Below are 18,508 nucleotides of genomic sequence, written 5' to 3'. Positions count from 1 at the left end.
GCCCAAACACCTCACTGTAGCCTGTGATACCCCCAAAGTCTGTAGCATCTGACTTCCTCTTTGATTTCATCTCATACCATTCTCTCTCACACCCACTCCATTCCAGTCACTCTATTGTTTTCTGTTGTTCAAACACACCAATGAAAAAGGCTGCTGCACTTTCTGTATATTCTAGCTGGGTGTCTTCCCCCAAATTGCTGCATAGTTTGTTCCTTCTCATTCAAATCTCAACTCAAAAGTCACACCTTCAAAAAGACCTTCTGGACTGTTTAGTCATTCTTGATCACATTTTCTTATTTAATTTTCTTTATTCCACTTATCATTGTCTGACATTGGCTCACTCTGTGAAACTTCTTTATTGTCTGTAATACTACTAGAAGTTCCAGGATAGCAGGGCTCTTTCCTGATTTATTCATAAGAAAGTCCCTGTGCCTGGAACTTAGTAGGTGCTATATATTCAAGTAATCTTTAGGAGACAATAGTTACACACAGTATCATACTTCCAGTCACTAAATATAACCATAAAATGTTCCTTCATCCTTGTTAACATTGAATAGAACAATACACTACACATTTTTTCCAAGAAAAAATGATATGAATTTATTACTGTCTAATGAATCAGTCCTTATGGGAACAAAAACACCTATCAGGAGACAGTGTCAATATTCCTCTGGGGAAAAAAAGTACTGGCACACCCATACCATAATGAAAATAGTAGTGGCTGTATATAATGAAAAAGGACAGTAAATTTTTATTTACACTAGCTTTTCAGCCTTCAAATGGAATTTATCAATTTACACGAAACTTAAAATCAAGAATTTTGGTGTCTATAGCATAAGCTATTATAATTAAAATCAGAGCCTAAAACTTTTTAATCTCAAATTGGTCTTTGAATGTCAAACTCTAAAATTTCTATTCTCCTTTGCTTATGCCACAATGAATTATCTTCCTTGTTTGAAACTGTGGGGTCTCATATTTTGTTGGAACGCCACATCAGAATAATCAGAATTTCAACATTTCAAGATTTTTTTTTCTAATCAGGAAGTGGGGATTAGCAGAACTTCTCTGCTTTGTCTTTACCCCCTCTTTACAGTAAAGCTCTTCTGTGGTCTTAATATTTCAAAGTTAAACCCTTCCTGAACCCAGGAGATAAGAAATTTTTAGTGACTGTTTCTAACTGTTCATGAGTGAAGGCCATCAAAAAAATTAATAACTGGAAACTGAATAGGTGCTAATAGAATTTGTGTTACTGTTTTTTACTTTAAAATTTTATTTCTCCACACCTATTTTATGGGGTTCAATTACAGTGGGTAACAAGTATAAGAGAACAACCAAGTTTCACTTAACATCATGACAATACTTTTGGATTCCTAATTATTTGAAAGTGGAATGAGGTAAAATGTTTATTAAATTTTACTTTAGTCGTCTCCCCACCCCAACACATACACACTCATGCATGCGTGCACATATACATGTATGCATGTGCGCGCGCACACACACACACACACACACACACACACACACACACACACATATACACACACTCTATATGTAGGTTTTCAGGACTGCCCAGAAACCTAAAATCCTTTCTATTGTTTTTCTTCTCCATAAAGAAAAACTGGTTGGTGATATGATACTTGCAGTGTAAGTCATTACAGGTCTGATGCTACAGTTGTTACACATTATTGAATCTATCGAATGAAAAGGGAGCACAAAGGGAATTTCCAAATGCAGCTGCTATTTCCCATTTGTTAAATCCTTTTATTATACCATATAAGTACACAGCTGGGAAATACTATAGAGTGGGAGTTAAAACAAAATATTTTGGCTTCCAGACATTCAGAATACACAAAGGCTCCAGTGGAAAGCAGTGCTTGATATCAAAAGAGAGTGAAAGTTTGAAAACATTTCCAGCAAATATGATTTCTTTTATACTAATATATAACATATTTGTGAATTTAAACTATTTTATACGACCATAAATCCCTCTTAATATAAATTTGGTAAGTAAATTATTAATATCTATTTTCTGATAAAAGTTTAGATCATAAAACTTTGCAAATAACTCACTGAAGCAATTTGGCACTTGCCAAGATACAAACAAAATTTTACAGTTCTCTAAAGAAGTAAAATTTAAAGGGTATTATTTCTGCCTCAACCTATATTTTTCAGCTTCATTACTTTTACTTGTCCATGATTATATTTGGCATAAGTGATAAAATAGATCTTGAGTCCATCCTTTCTCTCTATCCCATTTGCCCAAACCACTACCATCTCTTAACTGGACTTCTTAAGTAGGCTCCCAACAGGTCTTACTCCTTTCACTCTCTCTCCTTCCCATCCATTCATACTACAGACAGAGTGATCTATCTGCAATGTTCTAAAACCTTTCAATGATTCTCCATTGCACTTAGATGCAAACCTCATTTCCATCACATAATCTATATGGTCTTGTTGGATATAGCCTCTACCAGTCTCTCCAACCATATCTGATGCTACCCTGTAACCTCATTCATTACACTCCAGCCACTAAGACTATCTTTCATTTCCTGATACTCAGCTATATTTTTCTCCCCTCAAATATTTCCTCCATGCTGTTCCCTCTGCTATTTTTACTCTTTCTTCTAAACTTTGTCTGGCTATTCCTATCATCCTTAAGTCAGAGAGGGCATCCCTATCCATCTATTCTAAATTAGGTTTATCCCATTATGTTCTCACATAGCATTCTGCTCTTTTTCTTCCTAACACATGTCACAATTTTAATTATATACTTATGTATGTGTGTTTATTTAACTTCTGTCCCCTCTCCTAGATATTAGTTCCATGAAAGCATAATCATTCATGTTTTTTTCCACCACAATACAGCCAGCACCGAGTAGAATACTGAACCCAGAAAAGGTGCTCCATAAATATTTGATGACATAAAAATAAAACATGGCCCTACTATCTTCTCAAAAAGCCAGTGGCAGTGACTAGCTATTTCACCCTTGTTATCTTGGAAGTACAAAAATGATTAAGTTCAATCAGAAAAACTTTTAGTCTTGCCTTATTATACTTTCTCTTTCCCCCATGTAAGGAAAATAAATCTTCCAGTGTATCTATTAATTGTGTAATGATAATCCCCTGTGAACCTAAGTTCACAGTCTAGAAAAGTTAGTCTAGAAAAGTCTTATTTTTCTCCCAATCTCCTACTTTTCACCTACTGTTACAGAGCACTAGTTGTACCTGCAAAATCACCTGAGAAAGAAAAATGTCTGCCTCCATAATTTATAGAATCAAGTCTTCGACATTAAGCATTAAGCACAGAGCAAGAATTTAAATAAGGTTATCAGTTGTAAAGGCGTTTTTAAATATTACCTTATTTTTTTACTAAAGAATAAAACTTTTCATGACAGGCCACTTAAGATATCTTTCATTAACATTAACCAAAAGTTAAGAAATGTAAAACAGGTTTTCAATTCCTACTCTAATAAAATATGTTAAGGTTTTGGTCAGTTGTAGATGCTAAAAAATTGGACATTTTTGCTTTAAACTAGACAATGCCACTTACTGTGGCCTCTGTTTTGATGGCTAGAGACAGAATTTAGCATGGGAAAGCTGGCTAAGACACTCCATGGATCTGATGTTTCTACCTTCAGAGCAAACTCCTGAAGTCTGATTGAATGATACTCAGGAGCTTTGCACGTCCTTTTGAAATTAATGTATAGGCACAAAGTGAGAAAAGCTTTATCATAAATCAAAAATGACCATTAAAAATGATAAATACCTGCATTTCCTCCACTGAAGATGTATTCACCATATGACCTCATTCACATAGACATGTTTGCTTAATACAATATTTCAATGTTAATACACAGCCACGCTTTATTTGATCGTACCTATTTTGTGTTATTATCAAGTTTACCACCTTATTAAGAAATTCAGAGAGGCGCCTAGGTGGCTCAGTCAGTTGAGCGTCTGATTCCTGATTTTGGCTCGGGTCATGATCTCACGGGTTCATGGGTTCAAGCCCCACATTTGGCTCTGCGCTGACAGTGCGGAGCCTGCTTGGGATTCTCTCTCCCCCTCTCTCTCTGCCCACCCTCCCCTGCTCCCTTTCTCTCTCTCTCTCTCTCTCTCTCTCTTTCTCTCTCTCTCAAAATAAATAAATAAACTTTAAAAAAAAAAGAGAGATTCAGAAAATAAGATAACCAAACCTCCCCCAAATTAAATTAAATATCTTTTGGCAAGTTGACCTAAGAATGTATAAAAAACTAAATCAGAAACCATTTTCCAATTTTTCCCAGTTACTAGCATATTAGTAATATTAATAATATACATGGTGTTTGTTTCATGATCTGAACACAAATAATTCTATGATATGTATTTTGAGCTTTCTCTAAAACATGTATTTGTGATGAGGCCACACTAAAGGACACGCTTAGTGACAGTGGCCAGATTTTAAAAGCTCACCATTCTTTGCTGAGACGACAGAACAGTGTCCCAGTCAGCATCTTGTTGAATGGTATTGACAAGTGTTGGTAGCTCCTCAGAGTGAGGTTTGTTGTGCATTATGGGGTGCAGAGGCAGATGGGAGGCCACATGTTGATCACCGCCCTCTTCCTTTTCCCTTGAGGTCAAATCTTGGGTCATGGCTTCCTCTCCATCAGCTGCACAGGCAAATGGAGAGGTGGCTTGCTTGGAAGACATTCTTCTGCAGGAGAGAGAGAAAGAGCATGGGTTCAAAAAGTCTGTCAATGACAAAAGAACAAACCATCCCTTACATTTGACTAATTCAGGAAAAAAAGTAGGGTCTCTAACTTCAAGTTGTTTATGAGCCACTTTAAACCACTGATAAAAATTCAGCTCATCTGTACCACTCTCCTTCTCTGCTTTTAACCCAGCAAACCTCTTCCTAGTAATTGCTACACATCTTCTCCCTTCTCCATCCACAAATGAAATTTCCATGGAATAGTTTTTTATAATGTATAGTATATGCATATGTATATTTTTCCTCCCAATTCTCCCAACTAGATTATTAGCTTCTTAAGAGTAATTCAGTTGATGGCTAACAATGCGGGGGGGGGGGGGGGTGGATAAATAAGTGAATAAACTGGCAAATAAGCCAGTTTGAAGAATAATTTCAAAGTACAAATATCCAAATTTCTCTTATGCTTTATGTAAGAACAAAAGAAGTCTATGTGGGAAAACATAATCAGGAGAATTCACAATACATGTTGAAAGTCCTAAGCAAATCTGGTCCTGACTTTAGTTTATACCTTGTAAACTACACCTATGAGTGCTAGTCCTAACATTGTTTAGTGTCAATCTGATCCTTTTCTAAAGATCTTCCAAATGTGTCAACTACTTTAACTTAACTTTTAAGTGGCATATTGATTGAATGGCTGATAGATTAGTCTTAGGACAATTTTATAACATTTGAATAGAGTATATGAAATACCTATGCCTCTATTTTATATTAGAAAGTACATACAAAATTCAAAACATTTACTGTGAAAATTGTAAAATGCCTACTATACATCATATTTTTTTTTAAACTGCAGAAACAAGAGTGTCCGGGTGGCTTAATCAGTTAAGCATCTGACTCTTGATTTTGGCTCAGGTCATGATCTCAGGTTCATGAGATCAAGCCCTATGTTGGCCTGCTAGGGATTCTCTCTTTCCCTCTCTCTCTGCCCCTCTCCTGCTTGCTTCTCTCTCTCTCTCTCTCTCTCTGTTTCTCTCAATAAATAAATAAATAAATAAATAAATAAATAAACTTAAAAAAACTGCAAAACAATTACTGTACATTCATCTATGTACCCACAAGTAAACATTGACTGCATTCTGCACAAGGTCTCCATTCTATGTTTTATCAACATGATTTTCTTAGCAAAATGTTTAGAAACAAAACCATCAAAAGTTTATAACTTAAGAGATAATTGAGAATTTTTTCTAAAACTTTATGTTGTTTTTGGTTTATAGCATCTTTAGCTCTAAAACTGCTGTGTAACGAAAGAATAAAATCTCCACCTTAATTGCTCTTTAACATTAATTGATTTCATACCATTTTTTAAAAAATGCACAAATCAGTTAACATAGGAAACCACATGAGCATTTTTCAAATTAGCAAATCATTAACTTGCTAGTACTGTTTCTACAGACAAATAAATACTGATTAAAGGGTCTAGAAATCTGAGATTAACAGTTAAATTTACAAATCTGTCACATGCTTTCATGAATATTGCAGTGAAGGAAATATCAAGTGCAAAGAAAAATAATTAAGTTAATTCCAATTTAAACAGTAGTTTTTATGTAGCAGCCCATGTTTCACATAGGATTTAACAGCTAATGCTAAATTTCTCACAATTAATGAGGGGGTTCAGATTTAGTATCCTACAGTGAAAAAAATTAATATAAGATCAGCTAATCTAATTATGCACAGTTCTAAATAAAAGTATTACAGGCTTTTGAAGTGCTTTGAAACATATTAAAATGCTGATACCTACTTATAATAATCATTCTACAAATAATAAAATTTCATCCATTAGACTTGATACTAGAAAATAACATGGGGAAAAGGAAGTGCAGAAGAACGTCTATATTCTCTTTGAGGGGAAAGAAATCAAATGTCCTAAAGAGTACTATATCAAAGAATCAGATAAGTATATTCTTGACTTATTTCTATCAATACTCACAAATAGAAAAATGTATATGCATGTGTAGAAAATGTTACCAAAGGATGTTTCTTATTGTACAAGAATCACTGTAAAATTCTACAGTAACACCAGGCAAATTATAACTGGTCTGCAAGTTTATCCAGAGTTTACCATGAACAACAAGAGTGTTTTCATAGTCCAGATAATGATAGTGCCAATAATGTAATCATTCACATGGAAAACAAAAGAATGAATTTACTGCTGCTTTTAAAAACAGTTACATACAATTGGAAGTCATAAGGCAAAACTCAGAGTGACTTTAGCTCCCCAACAAACATCCTCTTATTATAAAGTGACTTGGCTCCTTCCAATAGCAATATCTGTGATTGTTGCTTTAGTATAAATTAATCATGACACAAAACCCAAAATGAAAAGTCTCTTAAGAATAATTTCAAGTATAAACTGCACCAATGAACAATAGTGCACAATCCTAATTAAACACAACCGTGCAGCTGTAAAAATAGACTAAATCTGTCCAAAGCTGAGTTGAGTTTAAAGGCTGGTTTGTTAGAGTGTTTTCTTAAGGAAGGCTGGGCCCTCAGTCTTAATCAGCCAATAAATTATTTCCTGCAATTACATTAAATAGAAAATTATCTTCAAATGGGGAGTGTTAATTGAAAATCAAAATTCAGAGGGAAGTTTAGAAATTACACGCTGAATACAATTAGTGAGGAAAGGCTTCACCTCTACTTCATCAACAGTCTTCTGGTGATTCCTCCAGTGACCATTCAGGAAAGCTACCTATTTATAACATCACACAATTTGTCTTTTATTTTGCACCTCCAAATACAAATGTCTATCAAGGTTGCAAATAAAAGGTAGGCTGCCAAAATAAAGCAAAATTAAATTTGACTGTTCATCCTCAGTTCACACCATCATTAGGGGACAAGGAGAGGGGGAAGGTAGGACAATAATGATTATTGTTAACAACCAAGGAGGGCATACTCAACTTTGAAACCCTTCCCTTTAGCAAAGGAATTAACATTTGTGTTCCAAGAAGAATACTTTACCATATCATATTTTATTTAAGTGCTTGAGTTTACTGTAGCTCTCAGCATGTTGTTCGCAGAGAAAACAGTGATTTTTTTGTGGTATTGTCCCCCTGAAGGCCATTTCCTTTTGATAAAATTGGTGGGCTTCTTTCATTGTTGTTCTTGTTGTAGTTTGGTAGCTTTGTTGTATTTTTAAAAGGAAAATGTGTACAAATTCTTTTTAAAACACAGTTTATTAAACAAGTCTTAAATTTACTGATTATTAGATTCAATTTACCGATTCCTTTTTGCACAATTACTTTATTAAAGAATGCTTCAACTTCCTGATTAAATCCTCATTCATTTCTTTACTTTGGCTTTCCCTTTTAAAACACTTTACTAGACCAACTGAACTATTCTGGAAGCTGTGAAGATACTTGACTTTTGGTAATGCCTTTACCATAACCATTGCACCATGGTTACTCTCCTTTAGAAACTCATAAATCAAATATACACTTGTTTTAATGTTTTAAAGTGTCACGTGGGATGTTTACTTTTATTTTTAATGCTCACATAGTAATTTTTCATTACCAAAACTTTCACCCCCAGCATATTAGAACAGCATCTTACTTTAGCTGCTGTCATATAAAACTAATAAGCAAAAGAATCAAAATCCTTGTGAGATGGTCAATTTATATATGACTTTACTTTGTTTTATTTTTGCACTATTATAACTTAAAAATCATTCAAATGAATTGTTTTTTTAATTTGTATTAAAAAAAATCTCCCTAGTTATACCCCCTGAAAACAGGGGTTTATAATGGAAGTGCTGACACAACCCTAACTAAAGCAGCGCAAATGTTGCCGCTATAATACACAAAATCAAGTTCTATTATTCTAAACTATCCTCGCTCATGGGATTTTTCTTTACTGTGCTCCCAGCCAAACTGCTGAAGCATGAAAAATTTAAATGCAATCAAATGCGCCCAATTCTACTTTACTAGAACAAGTGTCTACAGTGGTACAATCTTAAAAGGAGATGCAACAGATTTGTTTGGTGTTTTTTTTAACTGTTTATTTATAATACAGTGCATTGGAGATAAAATAAAAGAGGAAATTACACTCACATGGTACTAGTGTATTGACTACACAGAGTACATTATAATCAGAGAGAAAAACTACATTGTCAACTTATCACATTGGTTAAACAAGATGGTTTTCTGGGGCATAGCTATTATCAAGTAAAACCTCCAAAGAGAATTACATATCTTTGGGACACATGAAACTAAATTCCCATCATGTGTTCCCCGAGTTTGAAATGTCTCTGCCCAGAAGATCAAGTGAATTCCCAGGATGCCAGGACATCGTGAAGAACTTCAGGGCTTAGGACTTTTGGGAATGAGATTGTTGGAAATAAGTCTCTAGCAATTGATAATGTTTTCTAGGAAGTCAGTAGGAGTATCTCTAGAAAGATGATAATTATTTTGCTCCAAAACCCCAGTATGAAAGCTGAATGTTTAGGCCATTACAAACTTATTCAGACAGTACATTTACTTTGTGTTCTTTGACAAGAAATTAAGATTCTCTGGTCCAAGACTTTATAAAATGGTAAGGATGTGCATATGTATACATTAATCCCTCTGTCTCAGAAAATCAAATGTTCTAGAATTTTAAACCAGCCCAATCTGATGTTTAAAGAAACAGTTATTTGTATATGTTTAAAGGTTAGGATTATTTTAAAACAACTTTCTCATATTAACTTTTTTTAACTACTGCTTGGGAAGAATCCATTTCAAAACTATCCTTTCGGATTTAGATAAGTTTCAAAAAGAGCCACTAAATTTATTGGAACAATATTTTTAACCTGATTTTTAAAATTTATTTATTTCTAAGATAATTATCAAATGGCATTCACTTTTTAAGTGTATCACATTTATTCAAAAGAAGCTCTGTTTTTAACATAAAGCAACATTTAATAGTTGGTTCACTTAAAGAAAAAATTAAAAATTCAGGACAATATTCACATTTACTTTTGCAACTCAGCCCCAGGCTACCAAGGTAGACTTATTTCAGTCAAATAATTCACTGTTAATTTAATGCTGCAATTGATCTGATACTGAGAAATAAACAACTAATTTTCCAAAAATATAACACAGTGCCTCTCATTTTAAGAAGCATGAGTAACAGATATGCTCAGCTGCCAAAATGCACAATACTCAGGAACCCCTACAGAGGATGCCAGTCCACCCAGCCTAGGGCAAAAAAATTTTTAAACTTTTTTCTTGTACTTCTAATTCCCCCGGTTAAGGATTGAGGGGTGGGGAAGGATCCCAATTCCAGACATTAAAATGAAGACATCCCTTTCAAAGCTTTCCTGCTTCATTTGAGTAAAGCCTGAGGGTGGTTGTTGATTCTTTGTATTGTTTTATCCAGCACTACCTCCACTCCCCAACTCCACCCCCAAACTGCCCCAGGCATCTGCCAGGTTTTTTTGTCTCTCTTTCATCTGGGGCTTTTGGAAATGAGTTAATAAGTAACTGAGAAAACTCAGAGAAAAAGAAGGTAACTGCCTCCAGAGCTGTGTTGGAGGGTTGTAAACCTATCTTTTAATGTTTGTAGTGGCTCTTTCAGAACATAACATGGTAACATATACAGACAATATCTGTTAGAAGCAAACTCACTTATTTGTGTTATCTGTCAGATCAACAGAGAGGAGGCAAAAGAAATATGCTTGAGGTCCTTGAAGTATGTCTAAGAAGGGACCTCAATTAATGGATTCTGACTTAGCTAAGCCTTCTAATTTTTCACACCAAAGCACAAAATTGTATCCAAAGGCCTTCTGAGGTTCTTACAAAACAAGGACTACCTGGAACAGATTCTTCTCAAGTCATCAAAGTTTGTGTTTCTAGAGTTTATATTTAGCTGACAATATTGCTGTCACTTTATATAGCTTAAGACTGTTCTTTGGACTAGAGCTCATATGTCTTGGAATGCTTTGACTCATGAATTGTTTCTCCTGATAATGTTACATCACGTAACCACCTCTGTCTAATTGGTTAGTATCTGCTGGAAGAGGCAGGCAACCAGCCTAAAGACGAGCCTGCTTGCCTGACTGCCTATGGAAAACCAGTAATCATTACATGTGTCTCTGAGTATCAAGTTTCTTCAAGAGATCAAAACAACTTGACTTCGTGTAACCTCTATCTGTACTTTTGTTTATAGTAATATTGAATTTTTCTCACAGTTTATGTACCAGAAACTTGTTGGGATCTTTGCTTTGGAAAGCCAGGCCCAGAATTTATAAATACAGTCACTTAACAATACGAACAAAACCAAACAATGGCTACTATAAATACACACTAAGTTAGAGGATTTTAATCAAGCACAATGACTTTATAGCTCAACTGAAAGACCTCTATGTGGCTTGAATGAAAGCTGTCTAAAATAATAGCAGAATGAGTTTATTTATATATGCTTACTTTGAATCTCCTCTCCACATGAAATGAGAACCATAGTTTTTAAAATGAATACCAAACATGTCTTTGTCAGCTTGAAACCAATCCTCTAGTCTGGAAGCCCAATTACAGGTGGATAATATCTTATCCACTTATTAACAAAAATCATAAACCAGAACAATAACTTCTCAGAGAGAAAGGGTAGGAGGCTGTCCCTGTATACTTTTCCATCCTTACTTCTATTTTCACTTTTTTAATATTGCCAGAAAAAAGAAAAATGAAAATTGATGCTATATAGATCGTTTCAAAAAATGAAGGCTCACACATGATGACAGTGAACAAAATTACATAAAGAAGTTCATCTTTGAGGTTCTCCTTCAGCTAAATAAAGCAGCAATCCAGCAATTCGTCTCTTTCATGTAAATGAAATAAGGCATAAATTTCAGGTTCCTATCAAATAAGAGCAGGAGGAGGAATGGGGAGGGGAGAAGGAGGGAAAGGTGGAGAGGGGTGAGGGAAGGGAAGGGAAGGAGAAGGAAGGGAAGGAAAGGGAAGAGAAACAATCGTGGCTTTGCAGTTCATTTTCAGTTTGTCTACTTAATGAAAACCTCATTGTACAACCCTGAAAACCATTTCCAGCAGGCAAAGTATTTCTGATTCAGCGGAGGTTACACAAGCATCAAAGCAGTTAAATATAGGTGCCAAGCTGCATTGCCAGGAGCTCTTAGTACTGTGAGTTAGTGTTACCTGACAGCTTAGTGAATATAAAATTACTTGTTTCTCCAATTGAAGACAATCAAATTGTCACCTTCCATTGTAATAATGCACAACTAGTGATCAGCAAAGTGCAAACATAATTACCATGAAGAAAACAAAAAATCAAATCTAAATCTCTCTACAGAGTAAACACATCTATCTGGCTTCCCCCAAAAAGGAGTGCATTTTAATACTGACAGCTATGATGCAATCTTTGTTATTTAACAATAAGATTTATTAGTCTCACATTAAATTAAAATAAAAAACAACACGAAAGACCAGTTCACAAAAAGCGAATACAAATACCAATGAGAGCACTACAACTTTCCAGACAGAATACAAGGCCTACAAATTATATTGCTGCCATTTGGGCCAATAATGTTAAGTGTATGTCAGCAGCACGTCCATTATAAAAACCATGCTTTAAGAGATTTCTTTCCAGACTAGAAACCTTTCTGAAGGTTGAAAAAGACAGGTAGGATTGAACCTCAAAAGCTTTTGTCTTCATTTCTCCTTTTAAAAAAAAAAGTTATGCTTCATTTTTGTCTTCTGAAGCGGCGTGTCTTTTCAAGGTTGAAAATTCACCTAACAAAACTGATTTAGTAATCTCTATCCAAGTTTAGAAAAATAACCAAGCATAGGGTACAGGTTCACAATTATTACTGAAACGCTCAGCATCTGAAATTCTTGTGCAAATTTGGTGGCCAGATTGGTCCATTATGAAAGTAATTTCAGTATAACCCACAACTGGGTTAGTATTAAAGCACTGAAAATTTGACCTGTTTCTCCCATATCCTGAAGATTCCTAAGATATAAATACAGATGTTGCTGCAAACGAACTGATGTTTAAAAGCTCTTTTGGGGAGGCACCTGGGTGGCTCAGTTGGTTGAGCATCTGACTTTGGCTCAGGTCATGATCTTGCAGTTTGTGGGTTCAAGCCCCACATTGGGCTCTGTGCTGAGGGCTTGGAGCCTGTTTTGGGTTCTGTGTCTCCCTCTCTCTCTGCCCCTCCCCTTCTCATGCTCTGTCTCTCTCTCTCTCTCTCTCTGTCTCTCTTTCAAAAATAAGTAAACATTAAAAAAAAATTTTTTAAACGCTCTTTTTGTAAAGTGATTTTATATCTAACTCAAAAGTTAAAACATTCAGATTTACATCATTCCTTCCACTATGGAAAAAACTATCCCATTCTGAAAACACTCCACACATAGGGGCTTTCTTCTTTCATCGATAATGCCCTCCTTTTTTTTTTTTTAATGTTTATTTACCCTTGAGAGAGAGAGAGAGAGAGAGAGCAGCGAGGGGGAGAGAGAGAGGGAGACACAGAATCAGTAGCAGGCTCCTGGCTCTGAGCTGTCAGCACAGAGCCCAAAGCGGGGCTTGAACCCATGAATCATGAAATCATGACCTGAGCTGAAGTCAGATGTTTAACCAACTGAGCCACCGAGGCACCCCATAATGCCCTCCTTTTTTATCAGAGATATATAACACACCCACCAGCCATTGCCTCATATTCCATTTTTACTTGATACTTGTGTTCTAAATATCATTTTTAATCCTCCAACACATATACAAAAATGGGTCAGTTGAGGGAGAGGGAGAAGCACCTCACTAGAGTGCAAGTGGCATGAATCAGAATCCATCACAATGTTAGATTCCCTGAGCTTGAATCTTCACATATGAACTTAGACATTTCATCCTTTATAAATCTGAAGTGACCAGCCCATCTTACACTGCGTTCTTATTCCACCACTACCCCTTTTTAGAATGGAAGCATGGTTTGGGGCGCCTGGGTGTCTCAGTCAGTTAAGCGTCTGACTTTGGCTCAGGTCATGATCTCACAGCTCGTGAGTTCGAGCCCTGTGCCAGGCTCTGTGCTGACAGCTCAGAGCCTGGAGCCTGCTTCGGATTCTGTGTCTCCGTCTCTATCTCTGTCCCTCCTGTGCTCTCTCTCTCCCAAAAATAAATAAAACATTTAAAAAAAAATTTAATAAATAAATAAATAAATAAACATTAAAAAAATTTAGAATGGAAGCATGGAGAAAACGGTGAGATAAAGGCACTGGATTGACTGTGTAGCTAAATCAGAAGCGGAATGAGGATAGGAGAAAAAAAGGAAAGCGAAAGTCCAATCTCTAGTTGCAAGTTTTATTGTGATTTCAGATAAATTTCACATCATTAAAAGAAGTCTGAGTTTGAGAAATAAGACTGTTTTGGAAAAGATCTTTTTCCTTGACCTTGCCAACTTTCAAGTCACATAATAAAGCTTCCCCCACCCCACCCTGGCCCAAGAAACCCTACTTATAAGCTTAACAAAATAAAAACCTCCAGGCACAGAGGGGATGCCATCAGTGTTTTTTGAACTTCAGTGATGAGAACTTAATACATTCCTAAAATATGCTCCTGCAGAATATTCCTTGCAATATAGTAATAATAAAAAAAGGATCAACAAGAGGAAGAAAAAAAAAAACAAAAAAAAACCTGTTGTCATAGAATGTCTTCTAGTCCCAAGGAGATAAATGCTTGCAAAGATATTATCATAAGCTTATAGAAAGAAAATAGAAAATATTAAAGGAAGAAAAATAAAAAAATATTAAAAGATTTTGTTTTATTTAAAAAAAAAAAAAAAGCCTATTCTGTATATTCCACGAGACTAGGGATCATGTCTGTCTTGTTCTTTACTGGATTGTCAATGCCCCACACAGTGCACACACATTGTAGACAATCAGCATTGTCTACATATCATCTAAAATTGGAAAGAAAGAGAAAGGGAAAATCAGAGAGGGAGAGATGAGCAAACAGCTTATTTTTCAAACTTAAGGTGAATACATAATCACAGAAAATACCACTCATATGTTAATGCTGCCAACTTAAACATTATTCTTTCTCTATGCTCTTTTTGTCAAACATCCCATTCCCTAATATTTAAATCATATAATTTTTATATTTATATACCCAACACTGAGCTCTCTCTCATCATCCTGAAATACAACAGTCCTCAAATGACTGCTAGACATTTATACCAAGATGTACTCTGCTATGTCATATTCAACAAACTTAAAATTAGTTTCATCATTATTTTCCTCAACACTCTCCCTCATTCACTCACACCCAGAAAAGCATCATTCTCAGAATCATCCAATTCAAAACATGACACTGCATCTGTCTCCTCTTTTATTCTTGTTCCTCAGTGCCAGCCTGTCATTAAACGCCACCAAGTATTCCTTAATAAAGTTTCTTCTGCTCACACCTTCTTACCATGCTCATAATCACCTGAGTATTGGGCTTTATTACGCCTCATACCTAGACTCTTGCAGCAGGCTCTACCCTGGTTTCCCTAATTTCATCCCCCTGCCTCTCTAAATCAATCTTACTGCCACTCCCTTTATCGAGCCACTCTTTTGATCAAGAAACATCAGTGGCTTTCCCCTGATGACAGAAAAAAAAAAGTCTAACCTCTTGACTCTGGCATTCAAGGCCCTCCATCCAGATCCAACCAATTTTTCTAAATTTATCTTCTACTATTCTACACTGTAACCTTCTATTCTGACTATACTGATACACTTAGACTTCACTTATTGCTGCCTCCTTATCTTTGCTCTGCCTGCCTCCCCCTACTTCCCTCACCCACCTTTCTTATTACTAGGAAACCACAGGAGACTATTCCCAGGAACTAAGATCCACACTTCTAATCACTTCTAATAAGTGCTCTGAAAATTCATTTTTTATGTCACTCATTCAACACTTAATGCATACTATCTTACATAATGTTTTTAAAGAGTGTAATATCATTGTATTTCTTAAGACTAACCCCAACCAGATTACAAATTTTTCAAGGGCAAGGACAAAATCCTAGCTTCTCTGCATTCCCACAAGTACCTAGTATAATATTTCACATAAAGAAAACACTCAATAAATATTATTTTCCCAATTACTTAAGTATTATTAAATGAATTGGCAGAAATAAATTTAGAGGATTATACTTAACCAGAGGATTTAAAGCAAAGCCTCTAGGTTTCTGTACCTAACTTGATTTTACAGGACTATCGCCTGTTCCCCATCCTTGGCCAAAAAAATTCATTTCATACCTTAAAAGTACTACATATTCTATGCCAACCCCCCCCCCCCACACCAAATCATCAATCTATGTTGATAGAAACATTAGGAAGATGGATAGATGGACGGACGGATGGATGGATGGATGATGTTAGAGAGATGGCTGAAAAGATACATGAATAGTATTTACTATATGCTTGAAAGTATTAGTCACTGTACTGAGAGCATTGCTACATGTATTACTTCATTTAGTTCTCAGAACAGTTCTAGCATTTAGATAATGTCACTGATCCTGTTTTACAGATAAGGAAACAAAATCAACAACAAAAAAATTTTTTTTTAATTAAAATTTGCCTAGGGGTGCCTGGGTGGCTCAGTCAGTTAAGCATCTGACTCCTGGTTTAGGCTCAGGTCATGATATCATGGTTCCTGAGTTTGAGCCCCACATTGGGCTCTGTGCTAACAGTGCAGGGCCTCCTTGTGATTCTCTCTCTTTCTCTCTCTCTCTCTCTGTCTCTTTCTGCCCCTCCCTCACTCACGCTGTGTCTGTCTCTCTCAAAATAAATAAATAAACTTTTTCTAAAAAATTAAAATTTGCCTAAAGTCACACCTCGTAAATACAAAAGGCAAAATTTGAACTCAAGTGATCTAACTCCAGGACAGATGCTGTTAGAATTAAAGGTAACTGACAGTAAATCTAAATGAAATAATTAACTATTTTCAATTATCTGAATTTTTCTTCACTAACATATACTTCCCATAGAATTTTATCTTTAACATTCCAGAATATTCCAGTTAGATATTCCAGATACTCATTTTATCCAAGCTTAGTCAAAGGACTTGCTATCTTTTTCCTTCCCTTCTACCTCTAGGGTTGAAGGTGTCTAATTACTGGTTAACAACTATTAAGAAGAAAAGAAAAGAAAAAGAAAGAGAAAAAAGGAGAGCAGCCAACCCTCTAACCAAGCCATTTGACTCTCATTCTGAACAGTTTGACAACAAAGTTGGTTGTGGAAGTAGTTAAAGACATTGGCACACAAAGCTGAGAGGTTCACTGTAGTTTTATATGATAAATTTCCTAACAAATATTTGTTTGTTGTTACTATCCATCTTTTCCCTAGCTTGCTTTTCTTGGTTAGTCTAGATGGTCAACATTTAATTATATTCTTATACAGACAATTGTGAGATAAAATAAAGGTGTCACTGCCCATTCATTTCAAGATCCAGAGAAATGTGAGATCCAATTTCAACCTTCCAGCTCTTACCAGAAAGGCCACACCAGAAGCATCAGATACAACTGCAGCTGTCTCATCACAAAAGGTGTTGAGGACAGCCTTGAGAAAAAAAATGAAATGAGGTACTTGAGCAGTATATATTTAACACACGGCCCATCTAGAGCTCATTTCAGGGAATACCAAGTAACTTAGATATCCTCTTAAAATCTGACTACCATATAACATTATATATACCCTGACTTCTGGGGGAAAGAAATAGAAAAAACTCATACACAAGGACCTACATTTTTATAAATTGTAATTGAATGTGAAAGCTGAGGCAGGGTTTTCACTACTAACCCAAATGTCCACATTTTTTGTAAACACCAAACAGTCTAGTTTCATAAGTAACTAAATGGTAGTTACCTTGTATTTCTCCCTCCTTACCTTCATCGTCCCCCCTTCCTTATAGCTATTTGCTACAAATTTCTCACTTGCATTTGCTGGTAACATATTATCATAAACAGCTAAAGGAGAACATGAGAGTCCAATTGTTCTCATGAATCATTGCATAAAATTGTTTGAACTATCATTACAAAAGGCAAGTATGACTACCCACTGTCTTGCATACTAAGGGATTCTTTACCAGGTACCTAGTACACACCTATCAAGCCGCAGAATTTCTAGTTCTCCCAAGCTTTGTTATGGGAAAGAATATTGCGTTGTTTATCCAATTCTTTTTTCTCATCTCATATAAGCACTACCTCACAGTTTCCCAAAATTGAAAAACTTTTACAATTATCATGCCTAATCTACTAAATTTTTAAATTTCTTCAAAAGTAAATCTTTGATTTGCATCCAACATGTCTAGAACTTTTATGGTAAACTGCTACCAGTCTTAACAGAATCTACTGCCAGAAGGAAAAGTGTGGTGTCCTGGAAGATTTAGAGATTTAAATCTCAGACCTCTCTTTGACTAGATTTGTGAACTTGAGAAGTTACCTAACTCTCTGAGCCTCTGTGTCTCCATCTGTCAAATTAGAGATAGCACATCTTCCTTGAAGAGTTATTGTGAAGATTATATTAATATGTGTGCAAGTACTTAGTATTTGGTAGGTATTAGATCAATGTAAATTCCTTTAAATAAAACTTCCCAGAAAAATAGTTTGACTCAAACAAAAAACAAAAATCCTTAAAGAAAGAGATTCTGAATTTTTACAAATAACAATAAACAAAAGTTCCATGGAAGAGTATTTCAGTGGCCAAGTAGACTACTGATTAGGATCCTATCAACAGGATAAAATACATAGACTTTCACTTCCCAAAATTTACAGGCAGAAAAGGGAATCACTCTTTATAT

The 18,508-nt window shown here is 35.4% G+C and overlaps 1 protein-coding gene across 30 annotated transcripts in view; it reads right to left on the bottom strand.

Annotated features, from left to right (window-relative positions):
* SOX6 (SRY-box transcription factor 6) overlaps positions 1 to 18,508 on the bottom strand; it is a 717,975-nt gene that overhangs the window by 375,254 nt on the left and 324,213 nt on the right. For all 30 annotated transcript variants that reach the window (XM_086677891.1, XM_086677876.1, XM_086677881.1 and 27 more), the window contains one exon: positions 4,453 to 4,693. In XM_086677891.1, coding sequence (XP_086534017.1) covers positions 4,453 to 4,689 — 237 coding nt within the window. In that variant the 5' untranslated portion in view covers positions 4,690 to 4,693. The remainder of the gene's footprint in view (positions 1 to 4,452; positions 4,694 to 18,508) is intronic.

This window comes from Puma concolor, chromosome D1, assembly GCF_028749965.1.
Source record: "Puma concolor isolate L17-30 chromosome D1, mPumCon1.1.hap2, whole genome shotgun sequence".
NCBI classification, from domain to species: domain Eukaryota; kingdom Metazoa; phylum Chordata; class Mammalia; order Carnivora; family Felidae; genus Puma; species Puma concolor.
Note: the sequence above shows the minus strand (reverse complement) of the source record. Positions and strands in the feature narration are given on the sequence as shown.